Here is a 17951-nt window from a genome sequence, read left to right on the forward strand (position 1 = left end):
CTGAATGCATATTATTAGACAAGAATAGCTTGTCTAAGCTAAGCTTCCACCTTAGAAAACTAGAAATAGAAGAGCAAATCAAATCCAAAGCAAGAAGAAGAGAAATCAAGAGTAGATATCAATGAAATTGAAAACAGGAAATTAATAGAGAAATCAATGCAGTCAAAGCTGGTTCTTTAAAAAAGATTGATAAAATTAGGGGCAACTGGGGGGCTCAGGTCATGATCCCAAGGTCCTGGGATGGAGCCCCGTGTCAGGCTCCCTGCTCAGTGCAGATACTGCTTCTCCCTCTCCCTCTGCCCCTCCCCTGCTCAAGCTCTCTGTTGCTCTCTCTCAAATAAATAAATAAAATGTTTAAAAAAAAAAAAGACGATAAAATTGGTAAGCCTCTAACCAGGCTAAGAAAAAACGAGGACACAAATTACTAACATCAGAAATGAAAGAGAGGACACATCAGTATACACCCCATGGACAATAAAAAGGTAAAAGAATTCTGGGGCACCTGGTGGCTCAGTCAGTTGAGCTCAGCTCAGGTCATGATCTCAGGGTCATGAAACCAAGCCCCACATTGGGCTCCACATTCCAATGCTTCTTCTCCCTGCTTGCACATGAGCACTCTCCCTCTCTCTCAAAAAAAAAAACTAATTAATTAAATCTTTAAATTAAAAAATGATAAAAGAATTCTATGAGGGGTGCCTCGGCGGCTCAGTGGGTTAAAGCCTCTGCCTTCAGCTCGGGTCATGGTCCCAGGGTCCTGGGATTGAGCCCCACATTGGGCTCTCTGCTTAGCGGGGAGTCTGCTTCCCTTCCTCTCTCTCTGCCTGCCTCTCTGCCTACTTGTGAACTCTGTCAAATAAATAAATAAAATCTTAAAACAAACAAACAAACAAAAAGAATTCTATGAACTGTATGCCCACAAATTTGATAACCTAGATGAAACAGACCAACTCCTTGAAAGACAGACACCATTTTCCAAAATGCACAGATGATCTGAATAGGTGTTTAGCTATTAAAGAAATTTAATCAGTAATTAATAACCTTCCAAAACAGAAAGCACCAGGATCACATGGGTTTACTGATGAATTCTACTAAACATAAAAAAGTGTATCAATTGTCTAAAATCTCTTCTAGAAGACAAAAGCAGATAAAATACTTTCTGATTCATCATATGAGTCCAGCATTATCCTAATACCAACCCCAAAGACATTAAAGTAGTACCCTGCTCCTTATTCAACAGGGATATGTTCCAAGACACCCACCCCCAGTGGATACCTGAAAATAAGGATAGTACCAAATCCTACATATAGGGTTTTTTTTGCTAAACATGCATGCCTATGATAAAGTTTAGTTTATAAATTAGGCACAGTAAGAAATTAGTAACATGTGAATATGGTTTCTCTTTCAAAATCTGATTGTATTCTTGTGACGATGTAAGATGATAAAATGCCTGCATGGTAAGACGCAGTGAAGTGAATGAGGCACTGTGATGCAGGCTATTACTGACCTTCTGACCATACATCAGAAAGAGGATCACCTGTTTCCAAACTGGAGTTAACTGCAACAATGGAAAGTGAAACCACAGAAGGTGAAACTACAAATGGGGGGCTGGAAGGGAGGGAGGGGGGACTACTGCATAAGAAATGAAAACTACAGTCCAACCTCTTTCATGAACACAGATGTAGAAATCCTCAATGAAATATTAGCAAATCATATTGCACACTGTATAGAAAGAATTATACACCACAACCAAATAGGATGTATTATAACTAAGCAAGGATGGTTCACATTTTAAAATCAATTAATTTAATTCATTACTTCAACAGGTTATAGAAAAAAGATCGCATCAACAGATTCAGAAAAAGACTAACAAAACCCAACACCCATAACTGAAAACTCTGAATAAAACAGGAATGGAGGGGAGCTTTCTTCAACCAGATGAAGGACTGTCAAGAAATCACAGCTAACACCATACTTAATGGTGAGAAACTGAGAACTTCCCTGCTAAGGTCAGAATCAAGATCACTACTTTTCAACATCATACTGGAAGTCCTAGCTAATACAATAGGTAAGAAGAAGGGGGTAAAGGGTACAGACTAGGAAAGAAGAAATAAAACTGTCAATGTTTGCAGATGATATGACTATGCAGAAAATCCCAAAGAACTGATACTGTAAACTGAATTAAACAATTACAGCAGTGCTGCAGTACACAAAAGTAATTCACAATCTTTCCTGTATAATAGCTTTCCTGCACCCGAGCAATGAACAAGTGGAAACTAAAATTAAAAACAGTGTCACTTACATTAGCACCACCTCTCAAAATTTAATACTTAGGCATAAATGTAACAAAATATGTAAAAGATCTGTAGGAGGAAAACTGTATTACTCTGATGAAAGAAATCAGAGAACTAAATAAATGAAGAGAGTCCATGTTCATGGACAGGAAGACTCAATACTGTCAAGATGTCAGATCTTCCTAAACTGATCTATAAATAAATATAAGGCACTCCCATTCAAAATCCCAGCAGCTATGTTGCAGATATCAACAAACTGATTCAAAAGTTTATATGGAGGGGCACCTGGGTGGCTCAGTCTTTAGATGTCTGCCTTCAGCTCAGGTCATGATCCCAGGGTCCTGGGATCGAGCCCCGCATCGGGCTCTCTGCTCAGTGGGAAGCCTGCTTCTCCCTCTCCCGTTCCACCTGCTTGTGTTCCCTTTCTCACTGTGTCTCTTCTACCAAATAAATAAACAAATAATCTTTAAAAAAAAAAAAGTTTATTTTTATTTTAAATATAAAGAAAACAGAAGAGAACAACCCAGAACAGTCAACACAATACTGAAGGAGAACAAAGTTGGAGGACTGGCATTACACAACTTCAAAACTTGCTATAAAGGGACAGTAACCAAAACAGTGAGGTATTTTAGAATATAGACAGATCAACAGAAGAGTAGAGAGCCTAGAAATAAATCCACATAAAAATAGTCATTTGAGGGTACCTGGGTGGCTCAGTCAGTCAAGCCTCCAACTCTTGATTTCAGCTCAAGTCATCTCAGGGTTGTGGGACAGAGCCCTCTGTTGGGCTCTACATGGGGCATGGAGGCTGCTTAAGATTCTCTCCCTCTCCTCCTGCCCTCCTCCACCACCCCAAATAGTCAAATGATCCTCAACAAAAGAGCAGGGGCAATACAATGGGAAAAAAGTCTTCAACAAATGCTACTTAAACTGGACAGGTTTTTTTTAAAGATTTTATTTATTTATTTGACAGAAAGAGATCACAAGTAGGCAGAGAGGCAGGCAGAGAGACAGGGGGAGGCAGGCTCCCCACTGAGCAGAGAGCCCAATGCGGGAGTTCTGGGATCATGACCTGAGCCAAAGGCAGAGGCTTTAACCCACTGAGCCACCCAGGCGCCCCTAAACTGGCCATTTATAAGAAAAAAAAAAAAGAATAAATAAATCTAGACACAGAACTTACACCCTTCAGAAAAATTAACTCAATAAGAATCACAGACCTAAGTGTGAAATGCGAAAGTACAAAACTCCTAAATAACAAGAGAAAATCTAGATGACCCTGAGTTTGAAGACTTTATAGATGTAACCTCAAAGGTACAATCATGGAAGAAATAACTGATTAGCTGGACTTCATGAAGACAAAAACTGCTCTGTGAAAGACACAGTCAAGAGAATGAGAAGATAAGCCACAAACTAAGAGGAAATATTTGAAAATAACATTATCATATAAAATACTATTAGCCGAAGTATTCAAAGAACTCTTAAAGCTCAACAAAAACACAAGCAACCTAATTTAAAAATAAGCCAATGGCTTTGACACCTCACCAAAGAAGACCTATAAATGGCAAATAAGCATGTGGAAAAATGTTCCACAAGATACGCCAGTGGGGAGATGCAAATTAAAATAACAATATTGCCTTCCACTTAGAAAGAAGCTTCCTGAAATGGGGGAGGAGCCCAGAAGGACTGTGGAGAAAGTCTCCTTCCTTTTGGTATTGTATCAGCCATCAGGAAGGGTGTCAACTGGTTCAGTTAAATCATTTTCAGAAAACATTTGTAGCAGGCTCATAAAACTGAAAGACCTTAGTTCTTGCCTACTCCAAAAAAATCAAATGACACATTTTGGTTATGTGTAGAGACTGTTCAACTAAAGGAATGTCTATTAATTTTTTAATTTAATTAAATAGTGATATATACTACTACATACCTATTAGAATGTCCAAAATCCAAAACACTGACAACACCAAATGCTGGTAAGAATGTGAAACAACAAGAATTCTTATTTACTGATGGTAAAAATGCAAAACGTTATATAGCCTCTTTGGCAGAAAGCTTGTCATTTTCTTAAGAAATTAAATATAACTCATCCCATACAACCTAACAACAGCACTCCTTAGTATTTACCCAAAGGAGTTAAAATTTATGTCCACAGAAAAGCCTATACATGGATGTTTATAAGAGCTTTATGCATAGAGAATGTGGTGTGACCCCAGTTGACAGGAAAGATCTGCTGAAAGTCAGAAGTTTAAGAAACTCCTCAGAATGGATACTGACACACCACATAGGCAAGCACCTAGAATATGACCGTAACTTAAAATCCTCTATGAAAAAAAGACTAAGATTCTGTGAGACATACTATCTACCCACATTTAATAAATGTTTAATTTCCAAAAGTGTCAAAACCTTTACTTACAAATCCATTACTATGAAAAGAGACTACACCATAAAACTGAGAAAATGCAAACCAGACCTTTATAAAGCTTAAGCCATTTCTAGGACCCATCTCAGCAGGCTGACTTTTCTGTTTTGTACTGACCCTGAGAATATGGGGGCTCCTCATCCTGAAACCACACAGGGCACTGGTCCCAAAAGTGAGTTCAAGGAAACCTCCAAAACAATTTCTGTGATTGCTAATTAATCCACAAATGGAACTCACAGGACCATCAGGTACTAGGGTTAAAGGTTTATAGCAACAAATATCTGCCTTCTCCTGAGTTTTAGTTATTTTAGTAATTTTATGGATGATACACCTGTACAATATGCCAACAGGGAACAAAGGCTGATATTAAAAAATCTTTATAGCAAAAAATGAAAAGCATAAGATATTGTTCTATAAAGCATTGTTCAGCAACAAGATATCTCCAAGACTACTGACCTGATCCTCCTCTTCATCTTCATCCTCTGCCAAACGTTGCCTGCCCACTTCATACAGCCTGCACACTGTGTCCATATTCAGAGCATCCATGCTGCCTTGGTTCTGAAAGAGAATACTCAATGCATGAAGAGCAGTTAGTTTTCAGAAGGCCCACATCTACATCTCAGTTAGGACTGGCACCCATGCACCTTGACTCTTCTGATACCCAAAATTCTTGAACTAACTCTGAAAATGTTATGCCTGGGACACAGAAAGGGAAAGAAAGCAAGATGAGAAGGCTGATCCCAGAGCAAGGGATACAGGCAAAAGAGAGACCACTATCCTTGGAATGAATGATCTTGCTCTGGCAAGATTCAGACTCCTCTAAGAAAGGGAGAACAGTGAACCCGAGATAATTAGAAAATGGGACAGACTGTCCACACTGTTTTATATTGGGATTTTATTACTTCTCTTACAATACATATCTCCCCATCAAATGAGTAGGCTATCAATAACTACCTTCAGAAATGCATCAACTTTAGAACGTAACTTAGATCAGACAAAATGCCTGTTGTATAACTTGAAAATGATCCTAAAGATCAGAACAGCAGGGTTTCTGCTGGCTCCCTTTACCTCAATGACAGCAAGATAGCAGTCTTTGGTGTCTGTACACAGGTCAAAGATGTTCCGTTTCACATCAATAGTTGCTGGAAAACAGAATGTGACAAGATTCAGGACTGGACTCTTGCTAGGACCTTAAAACCAGCTTTTCCTCTAAAGGAATTTCAAGGTGATTGTTCACATATATTTCCATAACTTCTCAGCCTTTCAGTGAAAAATTACAGAAAAGGGAGGATTTTAAATAAGGAAAACCAAAACAGGACAAAATGAACAATGTCTGCTCCTTCATGCATACCTATAGGTTTGTAGTCAGTTGCATTAAATGTTCGAAAGGATGATCCAAAAGGGCTTTTCATCCTCTCTTCCATTAAGTCATCTTCATCATCTGCCTGCAGCATAGCTAATGGGGAGGAAAGGGGAAAGGTAGCCAAGGAGCAAAACACTATTAGAAATCAGAAACATCCCCTATTCACAAGTGCAGAAATATTAATATCAGTTTCTTTGCAGTAAATCCACTCTGTCTAGTTCGTTCCTCTCAGTGCATCCTCCTTGCATACCCCAAACAGTATCTTCAACCTCTCCTCTAGCTCTCAATAAGTGTTACAGCTACAGACTTATAACATCACAAGACCACAAAAGCAAAGATTCTTCAAGTTCATAATGATATTGGGAGGCTGATGACAGAGATGGGAAATTAATGCAAAAAATTTCTTTCTACACAAGATTTACTTGCTATCTTCAAAGTAGGGGGCCTTTTACCCTAAATCAACATTATTTTCATTAACAAACTTTGTCACCATTTGTGCTCTCATTTTGTCTTTTATGTTACAACCTTCAAATGTTTTCCAATTCACATTTCAGAGACATTTCCAAACCAAAAGTATCAAATTAATGAGGGGGAAAAAAAGGAAGAAAAAGAATGTAGAAAAGTAAAAAGTTTATTACCTCCATACATCACTGTCCCCGTGTGGTTAAACACCACACGACACTGATCCAGAGCAGGAACTGTGTGTAAAAGATGGAAAGTACGAAGATCCCACTAGGAGGAGAGCAGTCAAGGAAAATTATTTTATACAAAATTTCTTAAGGAACCTCACGGGAAATTCTGAAATATTATTTTTTTCCCCTCAGTGTGAGATATGAATGTTTTGAAGGTAAGTTTTTTTTTTTAAAGAATTAAAATAAAAATGCTTTCCAAGTAAAACAAAAGCATGTAGAATGTATATTACAGAATAATGTCCCTGAAAATCTCCTATGGTATCCTCTTATACATGAAAGCAACACAAATTCCCATCCTCTCAATAGCAACACTTCATCTTGCTCTTATATCTAGCAACTGATTATTTAGTTAATAGATTAACTAACACGTCAAAGGAGAGGCACCAAATTATTACCTGTGTGGATACTTTGACGGGATGTTGGTAGAAAGATAATTTCTGCATCAAAAAGAAGCTAACAAATTGAAAGTAAGACACAGGTATAAAGGATACAATCTCAGTATTAATGATGACCTCCAGTCCATTCGGATGGAAAACGCCACTGATATTCATGTTGAACTTGTCAAACTTGTGGATGGCCTGTGCAGAGCGGACATCCCAGAGGACGCCATCATTTAAGACAAGATCATCTGTAGGATTAAAGGTGGCACAGTTCCTCTTGTAGTTGTTGGCAAGATCTGGGTTAAACAGAGTCAACAGCTTGTTGCCAGTCTGAATATCATAAATCTTTAGAGAAGAAGGGATGGGAAGAGAAAAATCAGACCAATCCATCCATTGACAATTCACGAGAAGTTGTGTAAAAATATCTCTCCATGCTTCCAAATTCCACCAAAATCACGAAAGCCCTAATATTGTAAAATATCTGAAAAGCAGGAAGACTATACCAATCCAAGCAAAGTTTAAGTGCTTTGGTTCCCATTCAAGATTTGAAAAGTCTCTTTCCCACAAGAAAATGAAAAGAGAAGAATGCAATAGATACGAAAACCCTCTTCTACCCCTACCCCTCTTTCAATAAACAGAAAATGTTTCTACGATTGAAATGGAGAAATTCATAGGGACTGACCAATAATTACTCATGGGATACTATTAAAAGGGCCACTTTTTGGAAAAAGGCATCAATGAAATACCTTTCTCCTTAAAAATCTCCCAATATTTTTAGCCCTGCAAAACCAGAAGTTCCAAAGTCTACAATGTGCAACCCATGCAGAGACCAGATCTTTCCCATCAGTTTACACATATGCTATAATATTCCCAATCTTTTAAAATAAAATCCTCCTTTAATGTAGGAACAAATAAGGAGACACCACAAGAAAACAAACAAATCGAGATCATGGGACAAGACAACTAGCCTGGTCTCTTCAAAAGTCAGTGTCATGAAAACTGGAGAAATGGTTCTTGGCTTTAAAACATTAGTGAGACATAACAACCAAATGCAATATGTGAGTCTTGGCTGGATCCTGGTTCAAAAAAAACAAAAAGCATTTGAAACCGAACATATCAGGAACAATGGGAAAAACTGAGTATGAAATGGATATCAGATGATATTTGGGAATTAGTATAATTTTCTTATATTTGGTAATAGAGTGTGATTATGCAGTAAAATGTCCTTATTGCTAGAATATGCATTCTGTAAGACTCAAAAGATAAAATGTCATGATATCTGCAACTTCCAAATGATTCAGAAACACAAACATACGTATTTAAGACAGAAAATGGCAAAACATTACACTGCTGAATCTAGGTGGTAGGTATATGCACAATATATACTCTTTCACAATATTTTTCAACTCTTTCAACTTTATTTATTTCAATATTTTCAAATGAAAAGTTTGAGAGAAACCCTCCTTTCACACTCCCATATTCCCTTTCAACTTTATTTATTTCAATATTTTCACTCTTTCAACTTTATTTATCTCAATATTTTCAAATGAAAAGTTTGAGAGAAACCCTGCCTTCACACTCCCATATTCCCCACACCCCCCTTTCCAAGCTACTATACCCCAATTCTGCTTTTCAACAAACACACTTAAAAAATTTGTCTCTACTCACTGTCTCCACTTCCCTGTTCTCACATGAACCTACTCTAATCAGACTGTCACCCTGGTGCACAGAACTAGCTCCTCATGTAGTTAACAGTAAGCTCCATATTATTCAATCAACAGTACCTCTCAATTCTCATCTTACATACCCATCAATAGTTTCTGACTCAGCTGATCAAGTATTCCTCAAAAGAATCTTCCCTCACCTTCTGTGGCACATCTTTTTCCTAAGGTCTTCTCCCTTACTGGCCATTCCCCCTGGTCTCCTTCCCAAGTCCCTCCTCATGTGGCAAATCTGAAATATTGGCACATGCCAGGACTGTCCCCACAGTTCTCTTCCCTAGCCTCCTTAATGATCTCATCCAGGTTCATGGCTCTAAAGACTACCGACATGTAGATAACTCCTGTATTTGTATCTCCTATCCCAGACCTCTCTCCTGAACTCCCATTTTGTATACATTCCCTACTTGAATGTCTAATAGAATAACAAACTGCATGTGCCCAGAATCCCAGGGCCCAGCTCTATCACTTCTCATCACCATGACCACCTGGGCCCAGGCCCGCTGCAGCCCTCACATTTATGCTGACACGACATTCTAACTGGAAGGCCTGCTCTTGCTTCTCTCACAGAAGCCAGAATCACACTTCAGGAACTTTACATCTAATCATGTGTCCTCTGCTTACCCTCCAGTATCTGCATCTCAGAGGAAAAGTCTACTTCCAGTAGAAGTTTATATACAAATAAACAGCCAACAACACTCTGTAAGATGCTACTATGATATGTGTCACCCCCTTTCCTGACACTGACCTGTTCTCCCCTCCTCTCTCTCCCACTTCCCAAGTAAGGGTTTTTCCCTTGACATTCCCTGTATCTTAAAACACTTTCCTCCCAGACTGCTACATGACACCCACACTTCCTTCAAATCACCCAATCAGTGATACTGATTATCCTAGATAAAACACACAAGTCCTCCACACCACCACCGCCACTTCCTACCTCTTACCCTGCTTCTTTTGCTTGGCAGCACCGACATCTAACATACCATATATTTGCTTCTCTATTAACTGTCTCCCCGGTGAGGCTTCATAGAGGCACGGACTTACATTTCACCTAAAACTAAGTATTTGAAAATAACTGCTATGCTAATGACATCTCTCCCGAGTTGCCAGATTAGTTCATGTTTGGTCCCATGTAGCTTAGAACTACTTTATTACACTGCTAGATTCTATTTAAAAAGAGTATCATTAGACAATTTGTTGTTGCCCTTAAGACTTTCCTTCAGTCTAGAAGCTTTGAGTATAAACAAATGGGCATAATTAGCTTGAAAGCAGTGGATTCTTAAGTACTTACGTGGGCAATATCTCCTTTTGTACCTATGACCCGATCCTGAGAATGCTTACTGAACTCAACATAGTGATCTTCTGTGAAGGAATGCCTATGGACAAACAAGAGAAGTACCCTTAGAACATACTCACTCAACTGACTGAAAACAAACATGATTCTCACCCTGCTGTCTGACCATACCCATCTGAGGATTCCCAACAACCAAAGAGGAAAAACTGTACACTTAGGATTAAAAAAAAAATTTCCCCCATGTTTGACCAAGAAGCTCCAAAATAATTAATTATAAGTAATTAACAGGAGTTACTTGGTTTAAAAAAAATGGCTAATAGGCCACACATGTCTTTGAAACATGTCCCAGCAAAAAGTGCCACTATCATATGTGAACATGAGAAAATACACAGATGTCCCACTTTGGATTAGTGAAGGGGCAGTTGTGTGATGGGAGTAGTTAAGAATACTTGTTAGGAATATCCTGGAACTAAAAAGGATACAGTCTTATTAAACATAAGGCACACATGAGGAAGAGAGAAATTAGAAATAACTCACAGCATTCATCTTTTTCCAAAAGGCTTCAAGTTGAAGAATTGGATGAAGGGAATATAAATTAGGTAAATTACAGAACAGAAAGACTGAAGTTATAAAAGTAGTTACATACTTCATATCAAATACTGATTTCATTCCCCAAAGTGCAGACAGAGGCTGGCTCCAAGTAGCAGATGTCAGGAGTAAGGACCCATCCTAAAAGAAGGAGGAGGCCCACAGTGGGTAATCACATATTTATATAAAGGCTATTTGCCCTTAGCATTTTAAAATACAAGCTTAAAAAATATTGTCATATCATATAGAAAATAGAAAAGCTCCAAAGAACCAAGAAATGGTTGAAGCTGCTAGAATTTAAGTATGTGCACAGGCAATGTCCTAAAAATACCTGAATTTAAGAAAATACTAAATTCTCCTGACCTAGTAACAAAAAATTCAATAGTTCCAAGGGTAGGGGAAGAAAAAACTTGGAAAGATATCAAAGGTTGTTCCTCCTTTCTTAATATTTGGCCATATTCCTCAGTCTCCCCTCACCTGAAATATCAGTCAACTGAAAACATTTGCTAGACTTTCTTAGCTTAAAATTCTTAAAATTAAAAAACAAAAAAACAGGGGCGCCTGGGTGGCTCAGTGGGTTAAAGCCTCTGCCTTCGGCTCAGGTCATGATCCCAGGCTCCTGGGATCGAGCCCCGCATCGGGCTCTCTGCTCAGCGGAGAGCCTGTTTCCTCCTCTCTCTCTCTGCCTGCCTCTCTGCCTACTTGTAATCTCTGCCTGTCAAATAAATAAATAAATAATCTTTAAAAAACAAAACAAACAAACAAAAAAAACCCTGAGTCTTCTTTACTTGAAAATCAGGAAAATTATCCTTGTCATCTTAATAGTCCTGACTTTTAGAAATAACAATAAGGTATCAATTCCATCCACAGAATAATACTAATAAACCATGACCCACTAGAATCCTATAATGCTTTTTTCCTAAAAACTCACAGTACTTTGAAATCTATTCCTGACACAAAAGGAAAACTTCTGTGATCATAGTTGATAGACTCTGTTTCCATCTGAGGCAAATTTAAAAAAAAAAAAAATTACACCCACACACACCTCCCCTTCTTAGAAAAGAATTGGTAAACTTTTACTTGAAGGTCCAAACGGTAAATACATTAGGCTTTATAAGCCATATGGTCTGTGTCACAACTACTCAGCTCTGCCACTATAGCACAGAAGCAGCCACAGACCATGCGGATGAACATGGCTATGTTCCAGTAGAAGTTTATATACAAATAAACAGCCAACCCACAAGCTGATAGTTCACCAACCCATCTAAGAAGAATAAGTGAAAACAACCTGGGGACCCTTACCCTGGAAGGTTCAAGATGTGTGATAGCCGAGTTGTGACAGTTATAGCTGGCCTCCTCCTGTCCACTAAACACATTATAGAGCTTTAACTGCCCAGTGCAGGTGCCAAGCATCAGGAACCGCTCCCGTGCTGAGAATGCACAACAAGTGAAGCCACTCTCATCCTCATTGGCTTCCCTGAACACTGAAATAGGACGGAACCTAAGCAAAAGAGAATCAGAGACAAAGAATGCACAAGGACTCTGAAAAAAAGAAAACTTTGCTAGAAGGATGAAAGAAAAAAACCCAAAGCATTTATATTTCAAATGGGTTCTTCCAAAGTATCAGAATGACCTTCAGTGGTTCATTTCCGTTTTAAGCAAGAGAAAAGGACCTCTACTCCCAAATTTAAACAGTAACAAAAATCCCCATGTTTAACACCTGCTTTCCATCATCTTTATATGAGATTTGTGAAGAATCAGAATAGGAGACAACTTGGACCAGCAAAAAAACAAGTTTGGGAGTCTAGTTAGGCACAGCATGGTGCATGGATTCTAAAAAAAATACTAGTTGTAACAAGAACACAGAGTGTCTTAACAATATACAACAATCACACAAGGACCCCATGGTTGGCAAAAGGGGGTATAGCCACATTACTCGTGTTCACACAATGTGACAATCATTGGTATTTCGGGCCAACAGTCTGGCTTTCTGGATTCATCACTCTATACTGGTATCACCCACACACTTTGATTTAAATAGAAGAATCATTGCAGTTCCCAGGGAGGTGGCCTCTCCTTACCTGCTAAAGATAAGGTGCCTATCAAAGCATCCGCCATCTACCCCTCCATACTTTGGAAATGAGGCCCTGCGGTTTAGCCTTGAGGTAAAGTTTATTGGCGCTTGCCGCCTCTGTTTTGGCTCAGGACACTGATGAGGAGTAAAAAGAGAGAAAGGTGGGCAGGTGGCAACTGGGTTCTTGCAGCGAGCATGCTGCTCTCTAAGATACTCTGTGATGATACTGTCCAGCGTAGGTGGGGAAGGAAGATGTCTGTCCAACTGCTTTTTTATGGCTGGGCTTTGGCTGTAGGCGCCATGGTCCGACTTCTGCCGCAACACTCTGATTTTCCTGCCATTGCAGGGTGATGGTCTCTCTCTAATAAAACTGATCCTACCAATCAAGGGGGAATTGCCTGCATAAGATGGGCCAGGCAAAGCTAGTGAACCCTGGGGGGGCCGTGGCTGAGGATGGGCAGGGGCAGGAGGGGCGGAGGCACCCACAGTGGCATGGCTGCCCAGTCGAGTTGCAATGCCATTGGCGATGCGAGGGGTTCGGGGAAGAGAGACAGGAGAAGCAGCAGCAGTGACTGGGGTGAAGGCAGATGAATGAGAGGCAGCAGTCATGGGCAAGTCAGCCTCTTTCGTCAGCACAGTTGCTGTCTCCCCAAGCCCTTTAGAAATGAGATGGTTTCGTATCAACAGAAGCAGCTCTTTCTCAGGGAAGGAAATCCTTGATTGGGCAACAACATCTGCTTTTTGCAGTCGTGCCAGAGACACATCAGTGCCAATGAGAAGTGGCTTTCCTGACACTCGTTCAATGAGCTCAGCGGCATACTTGCAGAACTTGACATGGTCACTGCGCTTGTCCTGCAGGACAGGCTCCTTCATCAGCTGCTGGATCTGGCAGCTGCTGAAAAGAGGCAGTTTGCTGATGATCTGCCGGACAGTGCTACTGCGTGACAGGCCCACTAGGGCCTTGCAGGCCAGAGCCCTTATCTGGTCTGCATCGGTGATGGGCATCTTGATGGACAGTAAGGACAGGAGCACCTTGATGCCATTGTTGGACTGGACCACATTCCACATCTTGGCCAGGGTGTGCTCGCTGCTTTTGGGAGTCTGAGGCAGCTTTCTCCGAGGAGTTCCAGAGATAAATTTGCCAATACTGGATATTCTGTTATCTGGGCCACACACACAATTGATGATAATCTGAAGTGCTGACTTCTGAATTTCAGCATCATGGATAAAGAACTCACCCTCAGCCACTCCCAAAATAATGCTGATACCTATGGGGGAGAAATTCAAAACATTTTATATTATCCTCATAAAACTAACAGCCAACTTCAATGATTGTTCCAGAGTCAAAATGCAGACTTCTATTCATTTTGTTCTACTTAAAACTACTATACCTTTTTATTTATTAGAGAACAAGGAATTATTTGAATAAAATATAATCAATTCTACTACACTATATCTTCATGATGTAATACCTCATATGCAGTTGTTAAATAGGGGAATGATGTCAGTATTATGTGGAAGTCACAAGGGTCATGTGCAATTTTTCCTGGTAAGGGGAGCAAAAATAGCAGGAATAAGTTAAAACCTTTAGCAGAAAAGGTAAAAGCCCTCAGCCTCATTGCCACAATGGCATCAGGAACCCTTTCTGCTATATGAAGAAAGTTTTAAAAAAGTGGCTGCACACCTCGGGCTTTCTCCCCCAAAGTGGTGGTGCACCCCAAAACCCACAGCCAGTCACACCACTGTGCATGCTCACCTTAGCAGGAGCCATTACCAGTCCTGTTCTTAATAAAGGATATTTTCAAACAAACCATACTTTCCTTTTGTTCTTGTGTATGATAGCTTTTGTCCATTCTGAGTGGCTTGCCAATTACTGATTTTGTTAGGGCTTAGATTACAAATCTACTTTAAGTTTTTTATTGTCTGCCCCAACCCATTTTTCCCATAAACTTTATTTTAACACAAGACCCTGCAGAGTACAAGGTTTTCAAGAATGACTATGTCCCATCATAGCACATGTACCTTTCAGAAAATCTGAGTTCACTAACACAATTCCCTTATAAAAAAGTGTGCAGCACACAACTTAGATGGGACAAGGCACACTCCATCCCTACTTTCTGTACTAATATTACAAATTAAGTAAAGAGACATGGCCAGAATAGCAAATAAAAACAAATCCAGACAAAGCAATCACAAAAACGAAAAGGTACAACCTACCTACAGTGGAGACAGTGGAGCCAGCTTCATCCAGCACATCCACTGATTCTGCCAACTGGAGCTGGATTTTTGGCACAACAGTGAGAATAGCCAGGACATCCAAGGCAAAGCGCACAGTGTCATTCCTGGACAGGAGAAATAATTACTCAAATGGAAACTAGGATACAACCAATAAAAAACAACAGTTAAAAGAGAGAGAGAGACATAAGGGATCAGAACTACCTGTGTAGCTCTGTCCCTCGCCATGACATCAAGAAAGGATTTGTAAGTTACCATGATATTACTTCCAAAACAATTGGGATGGGATTTTCACCATACAAACTACTAAGATTAAAAACAAAGGATAATCCTCAATGCTGGTAAGGACGTATAAAAACAAACGCTCTCGGGACACCTGGGTGGATCAGTAGGTTAAAGCACCTGCCTTCGGTTCAGGTCATGATCCCAGAGCCCTGGGATCGAGCCCCACATTGGGCTCTCTGCTCAACAGGAAGCCTGCTTCCTCCTCTCTCTCTCTGCCTGCCTCTCTGCCTACTTGTGATCTGTCAAATAAATAAATAAAATCTTTTAAAAAAAAGAAAAAAAAAACGCTCTCAAACATTTGGTGGGAACAGAAATAGGACCCTCTTTTGAGAAAATAATCTAAAAATAGGAAACAAGATTCTTTAAATACGCATAAGCTTTAGCCCAGGAATTTCACCACCTGAAGGAATCTGTCCTAATTAAAAGTACAAACAAGGGGCGCCTGGGTGGCTCAGTGGGTTAAGCCTCTGCCTTCAGGTCAGGTCATGATGTCAGGATCCTGGGATTGAGCCCCGCATCGGGCTCTCTGCTCAGCAGGGAGCCTGCTTCCTCTCTCTCTCTCTGCCTGCCTCTCTGCCTACTTGTGATCTCTCTCTGTCAAATAAATAAATAAAATCTTTAAAAAATAAATAAATAAAAGTACAAATAAGCATTTATGTGCTATGATGTCCATTATTGCATCATTTAAAATAACAAAAGAGGGGCGCCTGGGTGGCTCAGTGGGTTGGGCCACTGCCTTCGGCTCAGGTCATGATCTCAGGGTCCTGGGATCGAGTCCCGCATCGGGCTCTCTGCTCAGCAGAGAGCCTGCTTCCCTCTCTCTCTCTCTGGCTGCCTCTCCGTCTACTTGTGATTTCTCTCTGTCAAATTAATAAATAAAATCTTTAAAAAAAAAAAAAATTTAAAAAAAAAATAAAAAATAAAATAAAATAACAAAAGAATTAGAAAATCTACAAAGACAATAGGAATACGTATTTGTTAAAATTATGGTACACTCATATGATGAACTACTCTGTAGCTACAGACAGGTGTTTTCAAAGAACTCTAAAGGACAAAGGGAAAGGCTCAGAATACAACATTAATGAAATACAAAACATAAGATATAATTTTATGTTGGACAATACCAATTATTGGGAAAAAGGTAAGAGAATGAAAACTCCCATACCCTCCTGAAAATGATATGCAACATCTACTAAATATGAAATGCAGGTGCCCTACAATCCAGATTATATACATCATATCCTCAAAGAGACTTGAAAAAGAGGTCTGTGGTGCCATTCACTTGATAGCAAAAAAAAAGAATTAACAAGCACTAAACGCCTATCAATAGGATAATAAACTAGTACAGAAATACAAGAGTTCAAATAAATATCACATATAAATCTCAGAAACATAAGGGTGAAAAAAAGCAAGTTGCAAAAGATGCATATAGGATAATATTTATATAAGTTAAAAACATAAAGAAGTACATTATTGTTTACATATACACATATGTGTAATATAAAAACATGAAGAGAATGCACTTTGGTCACTGTGGGGAGGCAGGAAAAGGAACTGAGAAAGAAGAAATGCCACCACGTGCCAACCCTGAGTACTGAGTAGTCTCTGTACCTTTTTGTATTTTGAATTATTTCATAAAAAAGATGAATTTGGTTAAATGCTATGATCTCAATTATGTATATACATACATTATCGAAAAAAAGACTGGGGAAATTAACAGTGGCTAAGAATAATTTTCTTTTCTAAGGTTCTGTATATTCTAAACAGAAACAAGTATTTATTTTTAAAAACAAACTTAGTAATGCCTGGGTGGCTCAGTCAATTAAGCATCTGCCTTCGGCTCAGGTCATGATCCCAGGGTCCTGGGATCAAGTCCTGCATCAGGTTTCTTGCTTAGCAGGGAGACTGCTTCTCCCTTTGCCTCCTGCTCCCCCAGTTGTGTTTTTTTCTCTCCCTCCCTCTCTCTCTCTCTGGCATATAAATAAATAAAATCTTAAAAAAAAAAAAAAAAAACTTTTGAAGGATATATTCCAAACATATTTATATTTTCTTAGTAATCCAAATTTACCACTCAAAAAAATGTATTTATAATTTTCCTAGTTCTCTATTTAGAGCTTTTATCATTTTCAGCAAAGTTCAAGTAAATATAATAACCTACTTTAATACTCTAATAAAACAGTGGTTCACAAAAAAAAAAATTAAAAAAACAGTGGTTCAAAAAGTGTGCTTAGGGGACCCCAGGTATCTCTGAGGCCCTTTCAGAAGGTCCTGTGATGTAAAAACTATTTTCATATTAACACTAAAATGTTATTTTCCTTTCTCACTTCCATTCTCTCACGAGTAGATACTGAAGCTTTCTAGAGGCTGGGTCATGTGTGAAGTCACAAAAGAATGAATACAGAAGCAGATATGAGATATTGAGCAGACATTTAAAAACCCTGCCAAAATTATCTGGTTTTATTCTGGAAATTATTCATAAAAAAATGCTAAATATGCAATGAGTTCAAATTATTAAGTAAATTCATAAATAATTTTGTATTTTCTCAGTTTTATTTTCTGTTAACTATCAATAGATTTAACACAAAAAAGTTCTTTGAGGTTCTCAATAATTTTTA

At 39.0% G+C, this 17951-nt stretch overlaps 1 protein-coding gene across 3 annotated transcripts in view; it reads right to left on the minus strand.

Moving 5' to 3' along the window:
• DCAF1 (DDB1 and CUL4 associated factor 1) overlaps window positions 1-17951 on the minus strand; it is an 82715-nt gene that overhangs the window by 18093 nt on the left and 46671 nt on the right. For all 3 annotated transcript variants that reach the window (XM_059161027.1, XM_059161026.1, XM_059161029.1), the window contains 10 exons: window positions 15034-15158; window positions 12824-14084; window positions 12045-12243; window positions 10801-10883; window positions 10152-10236; window positions 7254-7487; window positions 6709-6802; window positions 6059-6163; window positions 5776-5849; window positions 5164-5265 (listed from right to left, as the gene is read on the minus strand). In XM_059161027.1, the coding sequence (XP_059017010.1) occupies window positions 5164-5265; window positions 5776-5849; window positions 6059-6163; window positions 6709-6802; window positions 7254-7487; window positions 10152-10236; window positions 10801-10883; window positions 12045-12243; window positions 12824-14084; window positions 15034-15158 (2362 nt within the window). The remainder of the gene's footprint in view (window positions 1-5163; window positions 5266-5775; window positions 5850-6058; window positions 6164-6708; window positions 6803-7253; window positions 7488-10151; window positions 10237-10800; window positions 10884-12044; window positions 12244-12823; window positions 14085-15033; window positions 15159-17951) is intronic.

The sequence above is a fragment of the Mustela lutreola genome, chromosome 2 (assembly GCF_030435805.1).
Source record: "Mustela lutreola isolate mMusLut2 chromosome 2, mMusLut2.pri, whole genome shotgun sequence".
Classification (NCBI taxonomy): Eukaryota; Metazoa; Chordata; class Mammalia; order Carnivora; family Mustelidae; genus Mustela; species Mustela lutreola.